General features: G+C 56.9%; 1 protein-coding gene across 9 annotated transcripts in view; it reads right to left on the bottom strand.

Moving 5' to 3' along the window:
• Positions 1–25677, bottom strand: part of MYO18A (myosin XVIIIA) — a 104747-nt gene that overhangs the window by 47466 nt on the left and 31604 nt on the right. For 5 of the 9 annotated variants that reach the window (XM_071219318.1, XM_071219319.1, XM_071219317.1 and 2 more), the window contains exons 3-19: positions 12484–12519; positions 10351–10438; positions 10082–10188; positions 9790–9966; positions 9224–9437; positions 8945–9087; positions 8278–8378; positions 7398–7461; positions 7026–7170; positions 6673–6693; positions 5273–5284; positions 4505–4681; positions 4197–4287; positions 3705–3897; positions 2829–2915; positions 684–825; positions 373–532 (exon numbers count right to left, since the gene is read on the bottom strand). In XM_071219318.1, coding sequence (XP_071075419.1) covers positions 373–532; positions 684–825; positions 2829–2915; positions 3705–3897; positions 4197–4287; positions 4505–4681; positions 5273–5284; positions 6673–6693; positions 7026–7170; positions 7398–7461; positions 8278–8378; positions 8945–9087; positions 9224–9437; positions 9790–9966; positions 10082–10188; positions 10351–10438; positions 12484–12519 — 1958 coding nt within the window. The remainder of the gene's footprint in view (positions 1–372; positions 533–683; positions 826–2828; positions 2916–3704; positions 3898–4196; positions 4288–4504; positions 4682–5272; positions 5285–6672; positions 6694–7025; positions 7171–7397; positions 7462–8277; positions 8379–8944; positions 9088–9223; positions 9438–9789; positions 9967–10081; positions 10189–10350; positions 10439–12483; positions 12520–25677) is intronic. The other 4 variants (XM_071219320.1, XM_071219321.1, XM_071219315.1 and 1 more) reach the window with 3 other exon arrangements.

Below are 25677 nucleotides of genomic sequence, written 5' to 3'. Positions count from 1 at the left end.
CCCCACTAGGATGTAAACTCCACCAGGGCAGGGATTAGTGCTTTATTTGCTGTCACAGAGTAGGTGCCCAATACTACCTATTGAATAAATGAATGGATGACAGGGATTACACGACTGAGGGCTTTCTAAGGCTACATCTACCTTCTATGAGGGATGTGTGTGTGGGTGTTAGTCAAATTTAAAAGTATAGGTCCCTCCAACCATGTCTAGCCCACCTCTGCTCCAGGAGGCCTCCCCCATGCCCTCATGGCCGACTAGCTTTGCCTCTTGAGAAGGGGAGGCTATCTACCCTTCTGGTGAGGGGGCCTGAGACCAGGGAGTCCATGACAGCCCTGAGGAATGGCACATGGGCAGAGTGAGTGCTTTCCTTACTTCTGGGAGTCCTGCAGGAGCCGGGGGGCATTCTGGGTAGCCGGGTTTTGCTTGGTGTAGCTCAGCCAGCCAGCCACATTGTACTCCACCCAGTTGGTGCCATGGCTGTGGCCCAGGAGAAAATGGCGTGTTTTGCTGCTGCGTAGGAGGGGGCTTTGGCCTGCGGGTGGGAGAAGCAAGGTTCAGACCATCAGGGCACAGGCCCCCAAAAGCCTAGGAACTCAGTGAGCCCCCAGGCAGTGCCTCCTGGACCTGTACAGTGGATCTCCCAGAGAGGAAGCAGGGGAGCTGCTCTCCGGCGGTGCCCCTACCTTTTTTGTCACCTTCCTGGGGGCCGTAGTAGGAGAAAAGGCGTTCTAGGAGGGCGTCTTCAGTGGCCCCTGGCACCAGGGCCTCCTCTTCTAATAGCCATAGCAGGCCCCTGGCCTCGTCTGTGCGGGCCAATGAGCGGACCTGCGGAGAAGCGAAGCAATCCCAGTGTGTCGCGTGGAGCTGTGGGGAAGGAGCCAGTGCCCCTGTCCCTAACCACATGCTCTGAATAGGCTGCACACCTACACACTGCACACACGTAGCTCCCGCCACTCACTGCTGACACCTTGTGGAGCAGGTGGGCAGCAAGGAAAAGGAGGGGGCCAGAAAGAGATCAGAGAAAGAAGCCCACGGAAAATATGATTCCTAGGACTCATGTCCAAAGTCACCAAAAACCGAAGGCTTCTTATTAAGCCACGCCCACACCCAGAGGCTCTCCTCCATCCTCGCCCTCTTGCAGGTCACGAGGGCTAGCGACAGCCTCATGCTGCAGGTACTTCCCCGGGCATCACCTCCCAGAGAGATTAAACGAGATAAAGGCCCTGAGGGTAGTACATTGTCAATAAGTGACAGCTGTGGGGTTAGCCCTGGCCCCCCGAGAGGGGAGCACCCAGACAGGGCTCAGAGCACTGGCGGGGGGGGGGGGGGGGGGGCGCGGGTCATTGCAGAGCCATAAACTCAAGTGAGAAAACTGTTAAGAGAAGATGGAATTGTTGAATTCTGATTTCTAATGCCCCATGTAAGCCAAACAGACTATGCCTGTGGCCACATCTGGTTTGGAGGTGTCTCTTCTATGGAATTCCCAAGTCTTCCTCAAGCAAGAAGGACTGGACCTTCCCCACACCCGCTTCTGGCCCGGCCTTTAGGGACTGAGGGACAAGCGAAGTAAGAGAAATGCCATTTCCCTCTTTTTGACCCCAGCTGCCAATATCTCCCTACAGCTGTCCGAGGGAGTCAGTGTGATGACCTGGAGGTGGCCAAGGGCTGATGGGTAACTCAGGTCCCAAAGTGGCTAGAGCTGCTGGCAGGAATGAGCAACAAAGCCACGGGATGGTGAGTAGCAGGCTGGGCACCAAGGGGCCCACATCCCCAGGGGTACAATTGCCCAATGCCAAGGCCAATCAGAGAGGGAGAGCAAAGAAGGGAAAAGATGGCCAAGCCCCATCCAAACTCATTGTCTGCCCCACTGCTGCTTCTAAGCCACATGGACTGACTTCCTCATACCTCCTGGGAATGGCAAAGCTGGAGGGAGGCCACCACGGGAGCCCAGGTGTCAGGGGGGAAAGTGCCAGCTTCCCTGGGGAGATGTGGATCTTGGGCACTCTAAGCACTTGTCCCAGGGGGCACTCACTCTCTATGGTCCCCAGGGCCTCACCCCCTTGCTGACCCAACAGGGCCTCTCCACAAGGAAGAAGGAGAGGGAGACAGGACTCAGGGCAGAGGAGGCAGATCAGCATCCTAGCAAAAATGTCAGTTCGCCAATAGAATACCTGATGTAACATCCCTATTTGAAGACAATTACCAAATGCCAAGTGCTCATTAGGCCAGCCAGTCCCCAGGCCGCAAGATGTCCAAGGCACTAGTCCCAAGGGTGACAAAGCCCATCCCTAAGGGCAAGAGCTCATATCCTCATGGCCCTCACTGGGGAGTCTGTAGCTGGTTTCCCTGTTTGGGTACAATGCTGCCTCCTCACCCCACTCGGCCAGGCTGTATCAGTCTTCTTCTTGGGGACAATGGGAGGGAATGACTATGTCGTCTGGGTCCAGCCAGGCCCTTGTCACCTAGGAGGAGACACCAGGGCTCCTGGCAGACACACCTGAGGCTCAGCCAGTCACAGGACAGGGCCTAAACCCCAGCTGGTGAGAGAGGAGGTGCACCTTTTTGTCTGACTCAGGCTCAGGCTCCCAGGGGCCGGGGCTCCCCACTGCACCAGGGCAGAAGAAAGTGCCACCTTCCTGGCCAGACTGGCCGAGGGCTGAGCGGCAGGGCCCATAGCTCTAAAGTGCTTGGTGCCTGGGCCTGGATGCTGGGCCCCCACAGTCCCCAGTGGCACCACTGGCAGCAGCTCATGCAGGGTGGGCTCTCCTGGGAAAGAGGAATGGGAAAGGAGAGAGAAGGCCAGCCCAGGGCCTCACTGGAACTCCTACCAGCGACTGATGGGAGGCCTGGTCCACAACAGCAACAGAATCATCCACGGCTGGCTCCAAGTCGTCAAACGTCAGCTCGATGTTCTCCTAGGAAGGAAGGCAGAGTGGCCGTGAGCTCTGCGAGCAGGCTAGGAGGGGGTGCTGGAGCCAGCAGGTCTAACCTCCTGTCCTACGCAGGAGCGCCCCTCCAGCAGCCCGAGTGACAAGTGCTCACCAAGGCACCTCTGTACCTCTGGACAGCTAAAATTCTTCTAACTGTTTATACTGAGCTAAAGTCACATATTTCTGTTATTCGCATCCACTGGTTAGGCTATGCGGAGCGAGTCGTTCAATTGCACACACATCCTCGGGACCCTGGAAGACAGCTGTCGTTTTCCTCCTGAATCTTCTCTCATCCCCGATAAATGTCCTCCCCAGGATCAATATCCCTCACTGCCACATGAAGTAGGATTTCCAGGTCTCATTCCATCCAGGACAACCTTTTATGAAGGGGCCCTAGTCAATCACCATCTTAACAGATCGAGTGACAGGGAAGGCAGGCCTGACATGCACAAGCGGGAACTGCACAGTGGCAATCACAGGGCTTAGGTGGCACCTTAAATGCGGGCAAGGAAGGGCTCCCAGGGACCCTGAATATATCTTCAGCTTCTGGGAGAGCAAACTCTCCACAAAGTAAGAATATTCTGGGCAGGGAAGACACCTAGTACAGACAGCACAGGTGGACAGACATGACGAGAGAGTAAAAGCCAGGAAGGAGCAGCCAGCGGGGAAGGTGGTTCCTTCCCTTATCCACAGATAGCCCCTCTGAGGGGGCCAAGGCCAGAGGGTGAGGCTTGGAGGGCGGAGTGGGCAGGCAGAGGCAAGGTCAAGTGCTACCTCCTTGTATCTTTCCAGCTCTTGGACAAAGGTGCGCTCGTGGAAGAGCCTCTGCAGCCGGTCCTGGGCGTAGTTGTGGCACAGCTCCTCAAATGAGGCTCCACGGGCTGATCCACCCAGCTCAGGGTTCTGGAAGCCCGGAGTATCCACAATCATCATAGAGCAGAGTGAGTGCTGGCTGGACTTGAGAGCCCTTCACAGGGAGAGCCTGGGTCAGAGCTGGCTAGGGCAGTATCACTGAACAGGCCCCACTGGTCTGCCCCTGGCGCCCAGGCAGCCCAGCCCTGCCCCAAGCCAAGTTCCCATCCCTGTGCACTTGCCCAAGACCCTGGTGGGGAAGCTGTGCCTTCCTTGGCCTATAAGGACAGTGAGCCCTCTGCTGGTGGAAGGTGGCTCTGCCTCAGCAATCACACAAGCACTGAGGCATCAACTCCACCTTTGTCATAAGGCAAGAAGCCAAAGAGCTCCTGGGCCCTCCTGCTTGGCACTCACCTGTTCACCAGAGAGACAAGCAGGGTGAAGAGCTCGCTGTAAAGGCCAGACGCCATGCCCTCTAAGCACTCCAGGGCACTCAGTTTGGGGCCTGCGGAGCAAGAGGATCAGCTCTAGCTCCTGCTCCCTGGGATCCCCACCTGGGTATGTTCCCTGCCTACCCAGGGCCAAGTCCATGGGGGTCATGGGACTTCTTTTCTCCCCGATGGAGGCTCTATTCACCCCAGCAGTCTCCCCACAGCAGAGACAGCACTGAGCCCCGGGTGAGGCCTTCCAATCACATTCACCAGCCAAGGGGCCCAAGGTACCTGTACCATCTCCCAGGCTGCTCTCCTCAGGGCCCTGGCGGAAAGAGGTGGAGCGCTGCATGGTGCCACCCTTGTGCTGGTGCTTGAAGATGGATGAGGAGAGTTCCTCCAGACTGCAGCCCAACAGGTATGCAGCCTTCTGGGCCCACTCGTGGCGGGCAAACTGCTTGCGCCCAGCTATGGGGTAGAAAAAACGATCTGGTATTTTGGGTCTTCCTCCTTAGGCCATTTGTTTGGCTCCCTGTTCCCATAGGACTGGGGAGTGGGTATCTTCCAGAGGTATCACTGGACTTCAGGCAAAACAAGGCCAGCCAGCAGCTGCCAGCTTCCTGTGTTCCTCAGGGGTGGAGAGAAATGAATGGGTCCTAAAAGAGGCGGTAACACCACACTGCTGCCACCAGAGAGCACTCTGTCAGCTTCAAACATCCTTTTAGAGAGGCTTTGGCTGAGGGAGGGGTTGCACCAACTTGGGGACACACAGTCAGAAGATGAGCCAGCCCACCCATGATGAACACTGAGATCCACCTGTGCCTTGGGGGGGATATCAGGAGAGAGTACAGTGCTCTTCCCTACCATGAATGCATCAGGACCCTCCCTTTTAGCTCCAGGCATCTGCCAGGGTAGGCTACAAACACCCACCCATGGCCCAACAGTGAGGATATGACAAAGCCTCAGAGGAAAGGGAGAGCCCACGCAGACAGACGTGCCTCAGCCAACATGTGTCTAATCACGGCAATTAGGGAAAGCTAACAAGAAACAAGGTTTTACCTTCAGCAGCTTCTGTAAGGCAAAGGACCAGCATGCAGCATGCAAAGAAAAACAGCATGTTAGCAAACAGTCATCAACTGAGCCCGCCAGGCCCACGGGAAGGGACTGTGGAGGGTGGGAGTTTGTGAGGATGAGCAGGCAAGAAAACACAACCCCATTCAGACTCAGGAACACAAACACAAGCACACTCACAATCTCAAAGGAGTATGTTGATAAATGTAATTCCACTTTCACACATACACACAGAAAGACCTCCAAAGACATTCTAACACACACATTCACACACCTGCACACACCCTGGAAAATACTGGAATCTCTGCAGAGGCCCCAGACCCTGCTCAGGAAGGTCCCCATGCTGACACACCCAGAGCCCTCTGCCCGCAGTCAGCACCAGCATGGAGCAGGGTTATAGGAAACCTGGGCTTGTCACCTCCTCAGAATGAAAGAACTTCCTGAAGACGCAGCCAGATGTCCACCCACCTACAGTCTGGAGAACTTCTTTCACTCGGAGCCTGCTTCCTTTTTGGTAGGGATGCCACTTGCTGGGATCATAAGGAGCCTAATGTGCCCGCCCACCTACCCACCAGTGCTTCCTCACACCTGCTGAGCAGCCTGGGGACCTTCACAGCCCAAAGGAAGATGAAGCCAAAGACCCAGGTGCTGTTCTGAGGCAGTACCCCTTTCCCTAAACTGGAGGAGAAATCGGTGCTCAGAGCACCCGCCCATCAGTGTAATTCCAGAGGAAGGCAGACTGGCCAGGAGTGTCCAAGTTTTGGCGTCTCTGGGCCACACTGGAAGAAGAGTTGTCTTGGGCCACACATTTAAATACACAAACATTAATGAAAACAAACAAATAAAATCTCATAATGTTTTAAGTAAATTTACGATTTTGTGTTGGGCCGCATTCATAGCTATCCTGGGCTGCACATGGCCCAGAGGCCACAAGTTGGACACCCCTACTTCCATTCACAAGCCACCAAGCGCAAGTGCTGAAGCTGCAGCCCATCTGTTACCATGGTGCCTGCTGCCCCCTAGTGGCCTCCACCCTGACATGCAAGAGAAAGAGACACCTGCTGCCAAACCAGTGAAGGGTAGACTCAGAGACAACTGGCCTCAGGAAGCCCCAGGAAGCAAGCCCACCCTACCCCACCCAAGCCCCATGGAGGGCATCATGAAAGATTGCAGGATTTGGATGCAAAACAGATAGAAGAAGCTATTTAGGGGACTCCAAGAAGCCCCACAGCCAGCAGGGGCCCTCTCCACCATCAACCATGGAGTTTCTCCCAGGCCAGGCCCCTCCATTACAACAGACTAGCCCAGCCCCCAAAGAGAGCCCAGGGCAAGCACCAAGACATGGCCAGGGGACCCCTACACCATGGGGAGGGGCCAAGGTCAGTTACCCGCCAGCTCCTCGGGGGCCTCTGTCAGGAAGGGAACAAGAGGAGAGTTATTCCAGGGGGACGGTCTGCGTTGGGGCCCTTCTCTCTCCCCTCAGCCTCCAAGCACCCACCCTCCTGCTTTCACAGAGCTCCTGGTCACCGCCACCGAGATCCAGGCCTCAGGCCATCACGGCCGAGAGGCGTCCCGGGTGTGGGGAGCCTTCTGCTCTGATGTGGGGGGCTGGGAAGAGGCACAGTGAAGGGGGGGTCGATAACAGAAGATCTGTGCTGGGCCAGGACAAACTAGGAGTGGGAAGGTCCTTAAAAGGTCTCCTGGGCGACAAGCCAGGCTTTGGGGGCCCACTGCAGGTTACCTTTGGTGGCTCCTGCAGCCCCCAGGTGGTAGATGGCAGCCAGGATGAGCCAGCAGGCTTTCTGCTCATCGGCGGAGATGCCCAGCACCTTCATGGCTGTCTGTAGCTTACTGAACTGCTGAGCCGCCTTTTGCTTCTCCTCAGGCTACAGGGACAGACGGGCACACCGGCACCAGATCTCAGAGGGGCTGTCCCCCAACCGCACTGCCAGCATACCCCCATGCCGCTGGTCCCTCGGGCAGGACAAGGGTAGGGGAGTGCCGTCCAGCTGGAACTGGCCTTCTGCTATTCCAATGGGGCACTCCAGGCCATCGGAGGCTTCTTTTACTCCTAAGGCCCAGGGCTATCAACCCATCCCCACGGGCCCCTCACCTTGGCCAGTGGCACAATCCCGAACACATTGTTCTCTGCCAAGTGGTTCAAGTGGAGCTCTGTCCTAGGGGTACAAGTGAGGCGTCAGCACAGAGCTTGATCCCCATGCCAAGGCCACCTGCCTACCAGGGTGGAGACGGACAAACAGCTTCCAGACTCTGAGGTCTGCCTGCCCATCATACCCTTCTGCCAGGCTGGAGGCTACTGGCTTTCTTAATTGGTCTGGATGCTGGGACAGAGCACAGCCTCCCTGGGACAGGTCCCCAGAGATGCCCCGGTGGGAGTGTCTAGTCCGATCCCTGGAACCGAGCAGGAACCCTGCCTGAAGGGTGAGTCCAGCCAGGACAAAGACTGTGCCCTCGGCTACAAGCAGAGCTAAAGAGGATCACGCCCTAGGGCTGCTCGCTCAGCCTTATCATTTATCCTTTGACTCAGTGAACACTGGATCGCAGGTCTGTAGGTCTAATAGGGAAAGCCTGGCAGAGGAGCCAACCCGGGGGCATGGAGGGCCAGCCTGGAGGGAGGGCCCTGGGAGGGTTAGGCTTTGGGCCCCAGCGCGGACCAGCTCAGCCCCACACTGGCTGTGTGACTGCAGGCCAGTCTCTGACCACCTGCATCACAGTGAGCTTTCCTCTCTAGACCTGGCTCCACGGGTAGCAGGGCTCCTAGCTAGGAATTGTGCCCCTCACACATAACCAGACCGCTGCACGCAGGGCCTAGGGCTCCTCATCTTGCCATCCTCAGGGCCTAGCTCAGAACCTAACATGCAGCAGGCACGCAATAAGCAAATGGTATGGGATGCAATCGAGTGGCAAGGGCCAGGAACTTTCAGCGGGCTGGGGTCCAAAGCACCCTCCTGGTTCCCTCTCTCCCGTCTCACCTGAGGGTGCCATCCCCACAGGCCAGCAGGTAGTAGAAGACATTGAATGTGGCCTCACTGGCTGGGCGTCGAGCCACGCGCAGCTTCTCCAGAAGCATCGTCTGTGATACAGCATGAAGAGTATGGGCAGAGGAGGGCAGTGTTAGGAAAAGCTTCTCCTACACCAGAAAGAACCGGCACACAGGAACAGGCAGCTCCTTGTTCTTCTCCAGGTGCTCAACCAGAGGCCGGATCACCTCAGGAGCAAACCCAGGCAGTAGCCAGAGCCAGGAGGAAGAAGACAGGCCCAGCTCGTGTAGGGACTCTACCACTCTGCCTAGTCCCTAGGCACAGCCTTCGTGGGAAGCTGGACACTTTGTGGTGAGAGATTTCACTCAGCCAGGACGGGAGTCAGCCTTGGCTGGGCCTTACGTTGCCGGCGAGCCAGTCTTCCCCAGGTGAAATCTGCCTAAGAGAAGCCCCTGGGTGTGGGGCCGGGGCTTGGGCAGAGTTGGGCAGGAAGTTGAGCCATGCCCACCCAGGGAAGGAGGCATGGGGAGCAGCCCTGCCAGTGCCAGGCCCGTTCTGTTGGGGCAGTATCCCAGGAAAACCGGGCACAGGAGAGAGCCTGATTTCTGTGGCATGAAATCAGGCGGACAGTCTCCTACTTCCTGGAGCCTCCCCTCACCTGAATGGAGGCCGAGGCCACCTGGCCAGCTTGGTCAAAGTCCAGGGAGAGGATCTGGGAGAAGCGGGTGGCATTGCCGTTCATGATGGTGGCGCTGTTCCCGAAGGCCTCCAGGAGGGCGTACAGAGCCTGCCACTTCTCCACTGTAGAGGACAGGTCCCGGGGCCATCAGGAAGGCCGGGTGCCCGGAGAGGCCAGGGAGAGACAAGCCTGTACCCAGGAGGGGCTCCACCCTCTCTCCCAAGCCCCTTCTCAGTCTCTCAGCTGTCCCTGCCTCACCAGAAAACACCTTGTTCCCGCTGGTGCCTGCGATGGTAGCCAGGTATTGGACCAGATGCTGGCAGCTGGTAGTCTTGCCACTGCCACTACTGCCCAGGAGGACGATGGACTGGTCCTGGCGGCTCATCAGCATTGCCCTGTACGCGGTCTGGGCCACGGCATAGATGTGGGGTGCCATGTCCTCCCGCCGACACCCCTTGAACATGTGCATCACCTTGGGTAGGAGAAGGGTGGGGAGGATGGACAGGCTCTCAGCTGGTCCCACTCAGACACCCCTCACCCCCAGGTCCACATCCTTCTGGGCCTTTCACTCCAGGGTAGCAGGGGGATTCTGAGGCTAAGGCCATGTAGGAAATGCAGACGCAAGCTGTTTCTGGCCTCTGATAGAGGCTGGGGAAGGGCTTTCTGTCCTCACCCCTTGAAATGACTCCTCTTCCCAAGGTCAACTGTGAGAGTAGACAGGAGCCCGTGGGGTGCCCAGGGAAAGGGACAGAGCCAGAAAAGGTGGGGTAGGCAGTGGGTGGGTGGGTCCATGAGGCAACATGGTTGCTCAGAAGGCATCGCACCTTCTCGGAGTACACGGCGGGGGCCCCGCGGGGGCTGAGGACGAGCAGGCTGGGGCCCGCGTACGTGTGCTGCAGGCTAGCGCCATAGCGCTGGCGCAGCGTGTGGAGGACGCTGGACTCGTTGAGGTACACCAGCGAGGCCAGATCTTCTAGACGGTCACAGGAGGGAGCGTTAGCCTGTGCGACAGGACAGGCAGGAGGGCACTGAGGAAGCAGAACCTGTCTGCACCGGCAGCGGACAGGCCTGCCCTGTCCGACCACCTCCCGTGCCCTCCTCCAGCCTCCTGCCAACCTTCTCCACGTCATCCTCGTCCACATCCAGGATGGCTCCATCGTGGTCCAGCTTCACGCGCACCTTCCCCTCGGGCAGGCTGAGCTCCTGGGATTTGAGCTGACTGGCTGCAGAGTGGGGCAGGCAGTCAGACAAGGGCCTGGGGAGGCTTTCCTACCCTCTTTGGGCCCATTATGGTCCTGCCTCCTCCCCACTCACCACCCAGTTCTCACCCCAGCCCTGAAACCCAAGAGGCCCAGGCGCCCGCCTCTGTGCCTCCCCAGACTCACCCAGTGAGAAGCCATCCTTATGGACCAGCCACACCTTCTCTGTCTCATGCCAGGCCTCCTCAGCTGCAATCTGCTCTTCTGTCTTCGCCTGTCAGAGGGAGGGGAAGAGTCAATAGTCAGACCCTGTTCTGGAAAACAGAGGCAAGGCCAACAGGAGGGAGGAGACACTTGAGGGGAAGGGCTTCCAGATGACCACTGGGTGAGGGGGACAGTTGGGCAGCAGACACAGAACAGGGACCTCAGAGGTGTCAGAGGAAAAAGGTGGGGAAGCCAGGAGGGAGTGGTGGTCCTGAGGAGCCCTGAGGACAAGGACACAGAGCTAGTGACCACGCCAACCTTGAGGGTCTAGCAGGACGGTGGCACAGGAGACGGCGGACCCCAGGAAAGCGGGTCAGCAGGTTCTCCCTTCAGCTGCCCTTTCCCCTGCCCCCCCCCCCCCCGGAGCCTGTGGGATTGGAATCCTAAGCCCACACCCCCCACCCCAGACCACAGCTACCGTGACCTTTCAGGCTCAGCTTCTCTCTCATCCTGACAGGCCCTCCTTCACCGAGCTGGGAAAGGGCATTGTCTCAAGACCCAAGGAGAGAGTGTTTGCTGAGGACTCTGCCGTGCAAGACGGGAAGTAGGGCCTGAGCCCTCGTGTGGGCCAGGCCTTCCCTCCAGAGGACGCTGCACTGGGTGGGGGCGGTGCCCAGCCGCACGTGCAGCCTCCTCAGAAGGCGGCGGGCACACAGACCTACGTGGATGTGCCAAGGCCACACAAGGGTGTGACCAGAGATATTGGGGGGGTGGGGGTGGAGAGGGGCAGCACTGCTCTGCCAAACACAGGAAGAGACTTGCATGCCACATGGATGGGCACCAGAGTGGGTATAGAGGGGCTGGGGGCTCCGGGAGGCCCCACATGGTCGCCCATCAGAAAGAAGCATTTGCAAACGTTGCCAGGGTAAGGGGCTGGCACTCCACGAGAAGAAATGGTGGCGGGGGAGCTGGGCAGGCAGGAGACAGGCCCCTCGGGCTCCTTTTGCTGTGTGTGGGCGTAAGGGCAGCAGGTCGCGCAGTGGCCCTGCTGGGCCACCCCCCAGGACATGGAGCGGCCATCGGACTGGCCCTTTCCCCCCACTGTCTGAGGACCCCCAGCCGTGAGGTACAACTAGTCTCTAGAGTCCCCCCCTCCTCACGAGACCTGGGGCCTGTACACTGGTGGGGGATCGAGGACAGAACACATAGTGAGAGGAAGCATTTTCTTTGCCACATTTCTCAGAGCGGAACGAAAGAGATCTGGGTTCCACTGGCAGGTTGGGTTCCGGCCCCAGAGACGTCCCTCCCTCACTGACTACCCTTCCCGGCCACTGAGTGAGAAGGCTGGGCTACACGAGAGGGTCCGGGCCCTGGCACTCACGGCCAGAGACGCTCCCCTTCAGTTAGGAGGGTCACTACTGGATGTCACTATGTTAAATTGTTAAATGAAGACATTAAGAAAAGGCTAGTTCGTCATGTTTGAAGAAATATAACTTTATAAAACAAAATTGTTTTTTTTTGTGTGTGTGTGTGTGTTTAAATCATGTGAGGCAGGTGAAACCTTGGCCTGAATGGGTACATTCTATGGGTCAGGTGTTTGACGACTGACGTACAAGGTGACGTCAAAGGGTCATGGCCTGTGCCTGACTCCTTTGGAGCTAATCTGAAGGTGGGTTTCCACAATGGCCAGCAGGTGGAGATAAGAGAACACCGCATCTTCAGGCTTGGGAGGGGGGTTGGGGGTGGTGGTAGGGAGTCAGCCTTTTCAGCTTTCTCTATCCAGAGTGAGCAGAACTGAAACACCCAGAGACCAAAACTCTGCCCAGGCCCTTGTGCTCCAGTGGCTGAGAACCATGCACCACAGAGGCTGAACGTGGGCGGTGACGCTTAGTCTAGACACTCCTCCAGGGCCTGACACAGAGCTGCCCCATCTCCACCTCCTAGCACTGCCTCCCGGAGGGTCCTGCCAGATACCAGGTGGGGACCAGGAGGGCAAAGAGGCCTTACACTCCAGCATGAGGCCCGAGCACAGACGCCAGCCCAGGTACAGGCCAGGGGTGGCAGGTGGTCATGGGAGGAAGGGGAGGGCTCCTGAGGGGAGCAGGAACACCCTACCTGGCTGTGGGCAGGAGATGCGGCCTCAGGGTCCAGCTACCAGCAGCAAGCAAAGAAGAGAGAAGAAGAGGGGTGAAGGCAAGCAGACTGTCGGCACATCCCCTTCCTTAAGCACCCAGGTGCAAGTGGGCGGGCACTATCAGGCTGCCCAAGGTGCAGGGTGTAGGTGGGAGTCACTTAGCACCAGGAGGGGGGTTGCCAGCCTGGGCAGGTAAATGGATCCCAGCCAAGGATAGGCCAGACTGGGAAGAGGAGGCCCAGCCTGGTGAAGACAATTGTCACCATCAGACTTTTCAGAGACGATGCTCTGGTAACTCATTCCTATGGCCTGGGCAGGAGTGTGCCACCTGGGCCACGATCTCTCCTAGGCTGGCCACCTAGTCCATTCTGAGTTAGGCGCCTCTTCTGGGTGCCACCAGGCCAGGCCACCTCCCACATCCAGGGCCTTTTCCAGCCGAGCTCCCCTGTAGCCATCAGACACAGGATAGGGCTGTCCCTGGCCTGCAAACACACACACCCCAGGATGCCACTCCCCCTGCCAAAGCTGCCTTGCAGAAACATCCTCCTCGCACCTGTCATATGGCAAGACCACTGGTAGCCCCAAGTCTAGGACCCCTTCCTCAGACCCCCACGGCACTACTCCCAGGCAGCTGCACGACCCACAGTGACCCATCTGGGTCCACATGCCAACTGCCCAAGAGTCAAATCATCTTGACCTCTCTTCCTCTGGAGAGGAAGGGGAGTCAGCCGGGCCTTGGACCTTGCCTGTTAGAAACAGCATTAACTGGCCCGCCTGGGTCTGGAGAGCCAGGGCATCAAAAAAGGGGAGTGTCAGCTCCCTGCCTCCACGCCCATCAGCCCTGGGCACTGACACATGTCCCCCAGTGCCCTTCTCTCCTTTCTTGAAGGGGGGAGACCATTGTGAGGGCCCCAGGATGCCATGGAGCCTCTTCCTCAGGCAGGTGCTCCTACACACACAGACACACTCAGGCTGGGCGCCAGCCTGAGGGGAGAGGCACACCAGGGACTGGGGAAGTGCACGCGACAGGTGGCATTACAGAAGCTGTGAAGATCCTCTCAAGCCGCTGGTGGGCCTCCTCTGCGGGGCTCAGCCGGACCTCGGGGTCAGCTCCTGTCTAGAGGTTAAACCGCTGTTAGTCCGGGCCCGGGAAGTGGTGGGGACACAGCATGCCAAGTGTCTAGCCCAGGAAGCTGCTAGGACCCAGTGGGTAAGTGAAGTGGGGTCAGGAAGGCAAGCCAGGCACAATGTGAGTTTTTAAAAGATCAGATAAGAAAAAAAGGCACCAAGAGTTCTGAGTTTCTTCTCACCACCGTTAACCACTTCAGCAACAGGATGGCCCTACTCTCCCCCACCCACCCACCGTGGCCCCTGCCGTCAGCCCCAGGGGCAGGCAGCTGAACTCCAAACAGAGCCCTTCTCAGCCCCCAACTCCGCCCCAGTGAGAGGTGGGGGAACAGGAAGCCAGAGGGCGGCCAGCCCCCCAAACGGGCACGTGATGCTCTTGGCTCCGACTCCGTAGAGGTCTTCTCAGGGACTGATGGTTTGCCTCATGCCCTGCCCATCAAGCCAAAATGCCCTGGCGAATTCCTGTGCACCAGGAGGTCACGTCCCTGACTGAGAGTGAGCCAGGATGGGTGGGGAGAGCTGCAGCCTACTCCTCTCTAAGTTCTTCAAAACCCAAGAAGCACGGAATGGGAGCAAGACAGGTTCTGGGGCCTTAGGAATCCCAGGGGCTGGACACAGGACAGGCCTTCAGGCTGTGTGTGCCCTGCCCCTCATCCCCTGCCCTTCCCCTTCCAGCCAGAAGGAGCGTGCAAATTACAGAGAAACAGTGATGAAACTTGATATCCCTCCTCCCCACAAACACAACCCCAGGCGGCCTGAGAAGGGTTTACCAAACGGGAAAGCTTCTAGAGAGCTGTCCCCGACCCAAGGACTAGCCAAGCAGGCAGCACTTTCCAAGGGAAAGGGCTGGACTGATCCTCCTTGTTCCTTCTCTCTGCCTCTCAGCCTCCTGTCTCACCCAGAGGGCACTCTGTAGACAGACAGGGCCCCAGACCCAAAGGGGGCCACTGTGCCCATTAGCCACCAGGCACAGGGCTCCTCTAGAGTCCTGCCACCAGAGGGGACTGCTGGCCAGGCCTGGAGGTAGTGATGGCCACGATGGAGTTAATAACTGCTGTTCTTAGCCTCCCCGGCAGGACTGCCCTTTATTGGTGGCGCACCCCCACGCCAGGGACGGGGTGGCCATGTTCATTACCTGAATCATTTCTAACCTTCACAGCAACCCTCCAAAGCAATTCCAAAATCCAAAATCCCCCCCAAACAAAAGATTAAAGATTCTTCTTAACTATTTTGGTGGCAAAATCTGATTCTTTATATTCTATTCCTCTGCAGCATAAAGATTCATAGGTTTTGCTGTGGAAATATTAATGTATTTGCTTATGGGTTGCTGCTCATTATGTACACTATATGATATTCTAAAACGTAAAAATTGCTAATTTCCAAACACTTTAGGGCCCAAGGGATTCAGAGGAGGAACTGAAGACCTGTGTTGTCCCCAGCTGACAGATGAAAGCTCAGCTGGGACCTTGCCAAGATCCCACAGCGGGCGGGCGGCTGGGATGCTGAATGCAAGCAGGCCACCCGACCCCAGAAGTCTGTCTCCCCACCCTACCACTGATCCGTTAAGACTCTTAATCTTGATTTGGGGTCTAGAGACTCAACCTGACCCCGCGTAGCTGAGGACCAGGCCCCTACCCCCACAGGACAGCAGCATGCTGGTTAGCAGGGCCCGTCGCAGAGCCCAGGCCACCACAGGGCTCTGACACTCGGTCTGGGAAAGCCATGCGGCCCCGCCGTCAGCAATGGCTTGGGTCTAGCCTCTCAGTCATGCGGGGCTTGTGCAGGGTGGGGCCTTAGGGAAGCTGGTTGTGAGGGCGTCTGGCCCTCAAGCAAGGGTGGTGAGGGGCATGGGAGATTAGTGACACACTCGGGTACCTCCTGTGGCACGTCAGGGGCTGGTGACTTGGACTGCGGCAATCCAGTGAGGTTCGACTTCAGGCTAGCGGAGCCTGGGTCAGCCAGCGCTTCTGGCAGGGCTGGGGAACACCGCTTCTCTGGGGTTCCAGGCTTGACTGGGGAGTCTGCCACCTCTGGGGAGCCTGGTTTCCCCGAAGAGCCTGGCTCCTGGCTGGAGGGCTTCTCCGCCTTCCCAGGAGCCTGCCTGCTGCGGGGCTTGTGGTCCTTGCTCCTGCCCCGAGACATCAGGCTCCGCAGGCCCACAGACAGCTCATCCTTGGCTGTCTCCTTCTTGGTTTCAGGCTTAGGTAGAGCAGGAGGAGGTGGAGGGGGTGGCGGCTTGGGACCAGGAGTTGCCTTTTCCACCCTCTTGCCTCGAGCTGGGTGCTCAGGGGATTTGACCCCTCTGCCTGGAGGTTCCCTGGCACTCCCAGGCTCCTCGCCAGGCAGCACCTTGCTCACCACCTTCCTCACTGCATTTGCCACCTTTTTCCGGGACAGGCCTGGGGCCTCCTCACTTGGGCCTTCTGCTGGGGTAGTGCCCAGGCCATTCATGGCGGGGGTGGGCGCAGGGCTCTTGGTTCCCTCAGAAGTCTCTGTGGGTACAGGGCCGCTGGGAGGCTGCGGACTCTTAGACGGGCCACTGCTGTCCTTTGCGCTGCCCTCTAGCTACAGTCACACAGATACAGGCAGATATTAGCAACAGCCCCTGTGTCCCGCCCACCCCACGCAGAGGAGGTGAGGAGTGTGGCCTCACGCCCAGCCCTGGAACAGACTCCCCATTCACGCACTGAATAACGCAGAGCTCCAAGAGGCTCTCCATCACCCAGATAGGACAAATGCATTTAGGAATGTGGTGCCCCTCTCCCATGAAGCACAAGCAGGTACTGCTGTCACCTGCCATCTATCCCCAGGCTTAGCATGGAGCCATGAGATGCCGGCACAGAGTGCCCGGAGGCCCAAGAAGCGCCAATTACTGGCTTTCTGTCAGGGCAGCGACTGAGCATCAGTCCAGGTGACCCCCGCCCTCACAGCCCAAACACAGCAGAGGTGAAGCACGGAGAGGTCAAACAATCAATTCCTAGGCCTCACCCCAGGCCTTCCTGCCTTTGTGGTCCCTCCATCACCCTGTTTGCTGGGCAGTCAGACCCAGAGTCTGCTCCTCCTGATGAAAACAATGATCAGGGAGCAACTCCTGGCCCCAAGATGCTCCAAGCCTCCTCCCGTCCCGCTCCTCTAGTCTGTGGCCACAGTCTACTCTCCTCCCACTGTCTCCTCTTCACCCACATTCTCCAGGGCTGTGGAAACCCGGTGCTGGCCCAGGAAGCTTCCAGCTCAGCCCGCTCTTGTCAGTCTCTCTGCAGTTTTCCTCCTGCAAACCTCTCAAGGGCTGGAGGCCTCCTGGCTCCCACAGTGTATATGTGGAATATAGGAGGAGACAAGGCAGCTGTGGCCCACAAAGGGTTAAGCACTCAAGATACCATGGCTCCACTGTGCCCTAGAGCTGGGGCCCTGGCTCAAGCAGCCTCTCAGCCTCCGGGCATCCAGGAACTGAATGGGATATGCTGCACACTCCACCTGGTGTCCCTACCCTTCCCCCGACCTGCGGGAACTGTCTGTGGACCCAAGGGCCTGCCGCTGGGAAGGCCAGGCTGACTAGGAGCAGGGCAGAGCTTCCTGCAATGCTAGCCACATTGTGTGTGGGGGGGGCAACCTAGGGGCTCCTTGCTGGTCAGGCAAAGAGCTGCCACTAATGAGCTGTGCTTGAGCCCTTGTTCCTCAAAACAATGACCTTGGTTCTAGGGTATGCCTGGGTTCTGGGCCCTGTGAGGGGCCGGCTGCCTTCTCTGCGTGGACGTAGGAAGATGCTCACAGAGTGGACACTATGTGCAGAGGTTGCCCCATGTCCTGAGCGGAGCTGAGCCAAGTGGCCTCAGCTGCATTGTGGCCCTGCTGCAGGGGACGGGAGGGGAGGGCTTGAAGGTACTCATCCTCAGCTTCTTGGACCAAGAGCGCTCTGTGGCCTGCCAGGGCACTGCGGAGCTGGCTGGTGGCCCTAGCTGCTGGGTCCTACTCCTCCTCCCACCCCTTTCTGGCTTTCCTCCCGTCCCCTCCAACTGCAGACGATGATGACAATGACAATGATGATGATGACAGCAACTGCTAGCCATCATACAGTGATGATTATATGCTAGGCGGTCTTCTAAGCACCTTACGTGGAATTTTCACAAAAAACCTGGCGTACTCTCCAAGACCCCTGCTGCCCACATCTTGAACGTGTCCTTCTGCAATCACAGGCTGGCCTTGCAGGATTGTTTACAGATCAGGCAGAAGCCACAATGCCTGGCTAATCAAGTCTCTGTCCAAGGAAGTGGGGGAGCCAGGCAGGCGCCATCTGCAGCCATGAAACATGGATTGTTCTGCGGTCCAGTGCTGCTCCAGAGCCCTGGGCGCTGCTGCCCCCTGTGCTGACAGCAGCCCTCTCCCAACTACACATCCCTAGGCCTACCTCTTCTGGAACGGTCTCTCTTCTCCTGCCTGAAAAGAGTCTAGCTTTGTTCAGGCTCTCTATCTGAAGACAGAATGACTGGTGTAGGGGCGGGGTAGGGGCTGGCTCGGGGCACCGGGCAGCTGGGGCCTGCGTCCAGGTCACCCGTACCAAGCAGCTGACGGGGTCTTGGGGAGAGACAGCAGCAGCTGCAGCACCTCCCTGCCCTTATCTGGTGCCACCCAGTGCAGGATGAGGAGTCCCAATAGCTGCTCATCTGGTGCTCCTGACCTAAGAGTTTGTCCACCTAAGCCTCTCCAGCCCCAAAGGTTCAGGAAATCAGAACTAAAGGTAGGGACTTAACGGGTGTGGGGGAGGGTCTCCACGCAGATGGCATTCCCATCTGCTTCACCCGCCCCAGGCTGGCATCGCACAGGCTGCACTTTCGGCCCCCTTCCTGGTATTCCCTCTGGGCACCCACACAGAAGGGGCACCCTGCCATGCCTGCCTGCTCCATGGAGCAGCCTGCCAGGCTAGGCTATGGTGGGCACACTCTCACACAGGGGTCTTGGAAAAAGCACTTACAGCCCCCTCCTCCTTGCCAGGAGGGCCAGGCTTTGGCGGAGTTTTGTCCTCCTCTTTCACCTAAGGGAGCAGACAGAGAAGTCACTGGCAGGTCAGGGCTGAGGGACCCAGCATGAAAAGCACAGAGGGTGAGCGCCCCATGGCCAGGAGGACTGGGGCTGCAGACCTGGGCAACAGGTATACTGGGGTCAAAACTGTCCTGTGACAACATCAGGAATGAAGAGTCTCTGTGGGGGCCCAAGCCAAAGGCCTTTGCCCTCAGAGACCAGCCGCGTGGCCCACCGGGGCTGTGTAACGAAGCCTGCCCATGAAAGCAGTATCCTGGCCTTGGATGCAGGGGGATAGAAAGATGCAGCTTATATAACTCAGGCTGAACTACCAGAGTCATTCCAGCTCAGACAAGAAGGGGTCTGAACAGGGACCCCCTGACCTAGAGCCTGAGGAGGGGGAATCGCCTGGAGTGGGGGCCTGCAGGGGCCTGCAGAACTCAGTGTAGGTGAATGGGCGGCTCCACCAGGCTGGCTCCAGCTTCCTTCTAGGCTCCAGCACAGTGCCTTCTCAACCAGATGGCTGGGCTCTGGCTGGAGGCAGAAAGTGGGGCAGAGGCAGGTTTTCAGGAGGCCAGATATCTTCCCAACCTCAGACCCACAAAACTGCCAACCATGCAGCTGAGGGAGGGAACCCCGAGGTCGGGGGCTGGGTGTGGAGGCAGGAAAGACGCCTGAGCTCTGGGGGCTCTGGCCAGGGATTTGTGCTCAGTCCAGGAGCTGGCTGGCCCAAGTCAGAGGAGAGGAGCAGAGTCAGGGGCCAATGGCAGATGCCGTAACGATCCGGAAAAAATGACAGACAATACGGACGCTCTGGAGGTTCTTTCAGTTCAGAGGCTGGCTCAGAACACACCCAGAGCAGCCAGGCCTCCAGGCGGGGGGACCTTCTCCCTTGCCCCTCACTTATCTCCCTCCCTCCACAAGCTCAGGCAGTCCTAGCGGATTTCATTTCTCTTCTTTACTCACTCTCTTTGGACTATAGAGAAAGACAGGTCTGTTACCAGCCTGACCCAGCCCCCACCTCAGCATGCCTTTCTTTCCCAGCACAATGTGGTAAGAGGAGTCCTTGGTTCCTAATGGAAAAGATCCTCAGAAACTCTTCCAGGGTCCTCTTAATTGTCCACCCTGGGAGGACTCTCTGTTTGTAACCAGCTTCCAGGCTAATTCTGAACTCTAATTAGCAGTGCCTGGGGCACTGACCAGCTCGATGGCCAAGGGACTTTTAAAGCTGCATCTTGCCCACAGAACTCTTTTCAATGGGTTCAAGCTTCAAAGTTAGTCCGCACTGCCAGAGACAGTCATCCTTCATCAGCATGGACTCGACTACTTTAGAAACTGGGATTGGAGCAGAGAAAGGGAAGGAAGGGACTGGTGGAGAGGGAATGAAGAAGAGAAGCAGAATCTAGGTCTGCGCCTGCTGTCCCCCACCGATGCCCATCCCTCACTCCACCCCCACCCCCAGAGACCACACCGTGCACTAGCTCCCGCATGCAGGTTAGAGGTGGTGAACGCAGGTTAGAGGGGGGACAAGTGCTCACAAGCCACCCAGGCACACTCAGTACTGCTCACAGTGCTGTTAGCTCAGGCACAGGGATGGCCCAGATTCCAAATCCACTCCGCATCCTTCACCAGCTCCTCCCTCCAATGGCTTGAGATTGGGACCCCAAGCATCTTACCCAAGTGGCAAGGGGCTGGGGAACCAATGGCTGTCCCCCCAAATGTTTGGGACACTAGGCCCAGCTCTGAGCTCAGCTCCAGATTTAGCCTGAGGCTGACTCACTATCCCCCTCCCCCACCCAAAGGGCTCTGTGGTAGGTCATTGCCCAGCTGGGGACGGTGCACAGCACAAAGGCACGCCCAAGTCTGCAGCCTGAATCACCCTCTGAACCTGGGCAGCCAGAGAGCCTGGCTCCTTTTCCTCCTGCCCTCCACAGCCCCCAGACTGGGGGAGATTCAGTTCCCAGGCCTCAGAGTCAAAGCCATTCCCAGCGGCCCCTCATCCCCAGGGGTGAGTCGGAGCGGCAGGGGCATGGGGAAGTGTGGAAGGGTTAACTTGGAGGGGCACCAGTGGGACAAACCGCAGCTCGGCTTTCTAGGTGGAGCTCCGGGAGGAGCATGACTCAGCGCAGGGGCCCATACAGGCAGAAGAGTGAGTCCACTGGCCCCCTGGTTATTCTTCCCCAACCCCCAAATATGCACACATGCCCCAGTCCCGCTCCGGTTTCCAAAGTCCTCTCTCACAAGCCAGTCCCCTGCCTGCACACGCCATGCCAAGCACATAGGAAAGGCATAAAGGTTTTGAAACCCAACTTCCCTTTTGCTCCCAGAAGGCAAATCTTGATGAAAAGGCCATGGCGCCGAAAGTAGCCTGCACCCTGGGTCAGAGAAGAAATGGGTGGGCAGGGTCTCTCAGGGGCTCGGAGTCTTCCTAAAGGCCAGGGTCTGCCAGGACAAACACTGTGGGCAACAGGGGGGGAAGGGGGGGAAGCAGAGGGGGAAGGATTACAAAGCTCAAAAAGTCAAGAGACGGGGTATGCAACATTAGAGGAAAGAGAAGGCAAAGTGGGGTACAGAATGTAGAATTTCCCGCCCTTGGATGCTGTGTGCCCTTAAATAAGCCGCCCCTCTCTGAGCCTCTCCGTAGAGGCAGGGCACGGACTAGTGTAGATAATGGCTAAGGCCCTTTCTAGGTTTGGCACCCTAGGGGCCTGGGTGGGGAGAGGCACTTGAGCCCTTAACTCAGTGAACCAAAGTTGTGGGCCTGTGACTTGGGAGGGGACTAAGGAAGCTGCTCTAGGACTCTGGCAACTTTGCCTTTTACCTGCCCCACACCATTACCTGCCAGGCGCAAGGGGCCTGGGGAACTTAAAGCCACCCCATTCATGGGTTAGAAACCGGAGCTGGTCCCCTTGAAAATCAACAGGCAGAATCTGCCTCAGCCCAAGGACAGCCTTCGTCCAAAGAAACCACTAAATTCAATGGCGCTTAAGAACTGGTTCGTTCTTATTACCGTTTGTAATGAATTAACAGTGAAAAATTAAAGAATTTTTTGTTTTCAGTGAGTTATTTTTATTTTGCTTTGTTGACGTTTCTATTTTATTCTCCAGTTCCTACGCTAGAGACTTTAAGTTTGTTTAATTCATTTGTTCTTTGACCTCTTGCTCTGGTTTTCCTCTAGGTCTGGGAAGGAGCCCCTCCGCCCCAGGATGTAAGAGCACCGGCCATTCACACCAGGGCCTGGTCCTTTGCCTCAGCTGTTCCGTATGAACGTCACTGAACACTTCTCAACAGAAGTTCTCTCTGTGGCTTTTGTGCCAGATTGCCTGGCTATTTCTTTCTTCCTTATCACTGGATTTTAACTAAGATTTGCTTAGGATCAAGAATAACCTGTCTTTATCCAATGTAGAACAGCTAAGGAGCTCGGCCCCAAAGATGGTGGCAGTGCCTCTGCTACCGTCACCCCCAGAGCTGGGAGCTAATGGCTCCGTGGAGCAAGGGTGCGTGGGAGCCAAAGCCTCTGCTCCTGACCAGTTCCTCTCTGGAGAGCTCAGCCATTCCCAACGACGTTCATTGCTGAATGTGGAACACCTACAGTGAGATGGGCCTGGTAAATGTATTTAACATGCGAGTACATTTTCAAACCTAAACCTTACAACAGTCTCATGACTTAGGAATTAGTATTATTCCCATTTTACTGATGAGGAAAAAGACTCAGAGAGACTGAGTCACAAACCTGTTAAGTGGTAGAGCTGGAATTTGAACCCAAGTCACTCCAATTGCAAAGCTGGCGCTGCCCCCACAGAGGCCCACCTTTTCTGCTGTGTTAGGCAGGGTCCGAGGGGCTGAGTCATCCTCAGTAGCCAACTCTGGCTAATATTCAGCATCGAGGGTCAAGAGGTCTGGGCCACGCCGAAGTATGACGGGGCAGTGTTGACTAGTGTCCAATGCGCCCAGATCGAGGTTCTGGATGTGCAAAGGGAGACCCCACCACTTGAGGAGGCATGATGACCCCACCCTCTCTTGAGGAAGGGAAGAGAAAGCAATGCTCACGGAATACTTACAAGCCAGGTGCAGCAGTAAGCACTTGACACAGTCTCCATTTAATCCTCACAATGACCCACTCTCTAGATACGGGAATTGAGAGGCTGAGTACCAGGCTGAGGGCCCCAGAGCAGGTAGGGAGACAGACGGGGATTCGCAACAAGGACGGACCTTGGGGAGCTGTTTGTGTGTCTGTAACGTTCCCTGGACTCTGACTTCCTCATGCGCAGCGCTCTCCTCACCCATCCTACTGCGGGCACTTAACAAACGCTTGTTGTACAACAGTGCTGCGACGGGCTTCCTAGGAACTACAGAGAATAACACTCGCACGTCCCTGGGAGAAACAGGGAGGCACAATCCCTAAACTTAGCAGCAATAAATAGATGGTAAACTCAGTGCCACGGAGTTGAGGGGAGGCTTAGTAGCTCTTTGGGAACAACAACAGCCTAAAATTCATCATCTCCTGGCCTGGCTATCCCATCTTCAGGAACGCATAGACAATAAGTTGACTTAAAGAAAGGAAGAGAAAGAAGAAGAAAAAAGAAACCTCTATAAACCCATGCAAAGACTTTTAAAGGTGTACTCTAAATAATAGCCCCAAATTACAAGCAACCCAAATGCCTAGAATAAGGAAGGGCTAGGTAAACTATGATGCTTGGGTACAAGGTACTGTTATGTTGCCATTTAAACTAGCAAAGTTAGCCATGGCTGGTGTGGCTCAGTGGTTGAGTGCCAGCCTGTGAATCAAAGGGTCACCTATTCGATTCTCGGTTTAGGGCACATGCCTGAGCTTCTGGGAACCAGCACCAGGTCCCCAGTAGGGGGCGCGTGAGAGGCAACCACATATTGATGTTTCTCTTCCTCTCTTTCCTTCACCCTTCCCTTCTGTGAAAATAAAGTAAATAACACCTTAAACTTGCAAAAATGTAGACAATGTAACCAGATGGAAAACTTCACCTAAAATAGCAATTAAAAAAAAGCTAGAACCTAAATAGAACAGTGATCATAATAATCTTGTAAACTGTGTGAATTAGACACAATAGAGATACTTGGTATTTATGTATTTGTTTACTTACTGTTTATTTCTGTTATAAAGATGACTACATAGTCAATATAGGAAATAATAGCTAAAAACATTTGTTCTTGAAGAGGAGAAAATCTGAGAAAGATGCTGAGGGACCCACCCCCACTCAGCCCCAGAAGGGTTCCAAAACTCAGGGGGCTGCATCAGGTAGGTTTTCTACTCTGTGTGGCCACCAAGGACTGCCTGCGCTTAACTTACAACCCTCTGAGCCCTTCACAGGAGGGACTGCAGGCACAAATACCCCCAGAAGAATCATTCCACCCAACAGATACTGCTTAGGGATGGAATGCCCATCCTGGACAAACGCCCTGAGGCCCGAGTGCCCAAGCCCAAAGTCCACACTCTGCGAGCCCCCAAGGGCAGCAGGTGCCTGGAGAAAGCGTGCCTAGAGGCAGAGAACTTGGCACCCCCCCTCTGCCAACACTCACACACACCCTGGGCTTCTCATTTTGAGAAGAGGCAAGGCATCCTCCTCTCCTCCCTCTCCCATTCTGAGGTGCAGAGGTAAGTCCCAGGTGACCCTCTCCCTGCCAGTCCCAACCTAGCACAAACTTATGTAAGGACTGGGGCCGGGGGAGGAGGAAGGTGTAGGGAAGAAATAACAATAAGACAGTAATAACAGGCGCCCTATACTGAATGTGTACTAAGTGCCAGGTGCTGTGCTGAACCCTTTACATACATCATCTCATTTAACCCCTGCGACATCCCTCTGAAGTAGACACGGGTACGATTCCTGCTTTACAGATGAGCAAACGGAGGCCCAGCAGTGACTTGCCCAAGGCCTCAGGGCAGCAAGTGGCACTATAGGACTCGCACCCCAGCAGGACCTGCCGAGGCTCACTGTAAGGGGTGGAAGCAAGCCCTGCCTCCATCTCCCAGGTTCACCTGCACTGCTGTCCTTCCATGACATCACCTGCCAGAACGACATCTTGGGGAGAAAGCAGGGTTTCCATAGATGACCTGTTCCTCCACCCATGACCTAAATCAACTTCACCCAGAGCTGCCTGAGAGAAATGGGGGCTCTGCAGGGAGTGGCCCGAGCCACGCTGCCAGGCAGAGGAAGAGAGGGAGAAGACTGGGCAGGGATACCCTGGCCCCTTTGGTCCAGCCTCCAGAGAGAGCCCGCCCCCACGGCAGGGCAGAACAGAAAGCAGCCCAGCGCCTGCAGTCGCTGCCCTGCAGGCCGGGAGGAAGCAGGTGCACTGGACTGGCTTCCTGCTGCCACTGCAGTTGCAGAGGGCCTGGGTTTCTTCCTCTAACGGCCAGACCTGCTGGAGGCCTCCCTTCCCTGGGGACTCTTACTGCCCCTCTGCAGGTCACTTTGCCATTTGCCTGGTCATCTTCGTGCATGGCTCCAAATCTGCGACCTGGTGCTGGTGGCCCAGGGTGGGGTGGGGAGTCAGATAGAACAGGAAGCACCCCCCTTTCAGGGTGAGGAGTCTCTCTGGCCCCACCCCTGCCTGACCACATACCTCCACCCTGGTGCCAGTTTTGTGGCTGGGGCAGGGCAGTCCTTGGGCACAGAGCTATACAAATGCTCACGGGCACATCTCAGGCTCCCAACACACCTCCACACCAGGCCAGCCCTCACGCTCTGCCAACTGCTGACCCAGCTGAAAGTCTTACCCTTGGTGGCGTGGGGGGAACGGGACGGACTGGGAGGCAGCAATGCCTCTCCTCACTTGCTTTTTAAAGGAACTTACTCCTCTCGAGTAACCTCTGCTACAAAAGAGACCTACAGCCAATCAGGGCAGCCCTGACATGCCATCTGTGCCCCTTCCAAGTGTTCGATCCACAGAGATGGAGGAGGCGGTGCTGGGTCCACTCTCAGGGACAGTGAAAGAGGAGGTCCAAGACCACCCCTCCTAAGCCCCTCTCAGTTGTCTACCAGAAGGAAGGGCAAAGA

This window comes from Desmodus rotundus, chromosome 9 (assembly GCF_022682495.2).
Source record: "Desmodus rotundus isolate HL8 chromosome 9, HLdesRot8A.1, whole genome shotgun sequence".
Taxonomy (NCBI): domain Eukaryota; kingdom Metazoa; phylum Chordata; class Mammalia; order Chiroptera; family Phyllostomidae; genus Desmodus; species Desmodus rotundus.
Note: the sequence above shows the minus strand (reverse complement) of the source record. Positions and strands in the feature narration are given on the sequence as shown.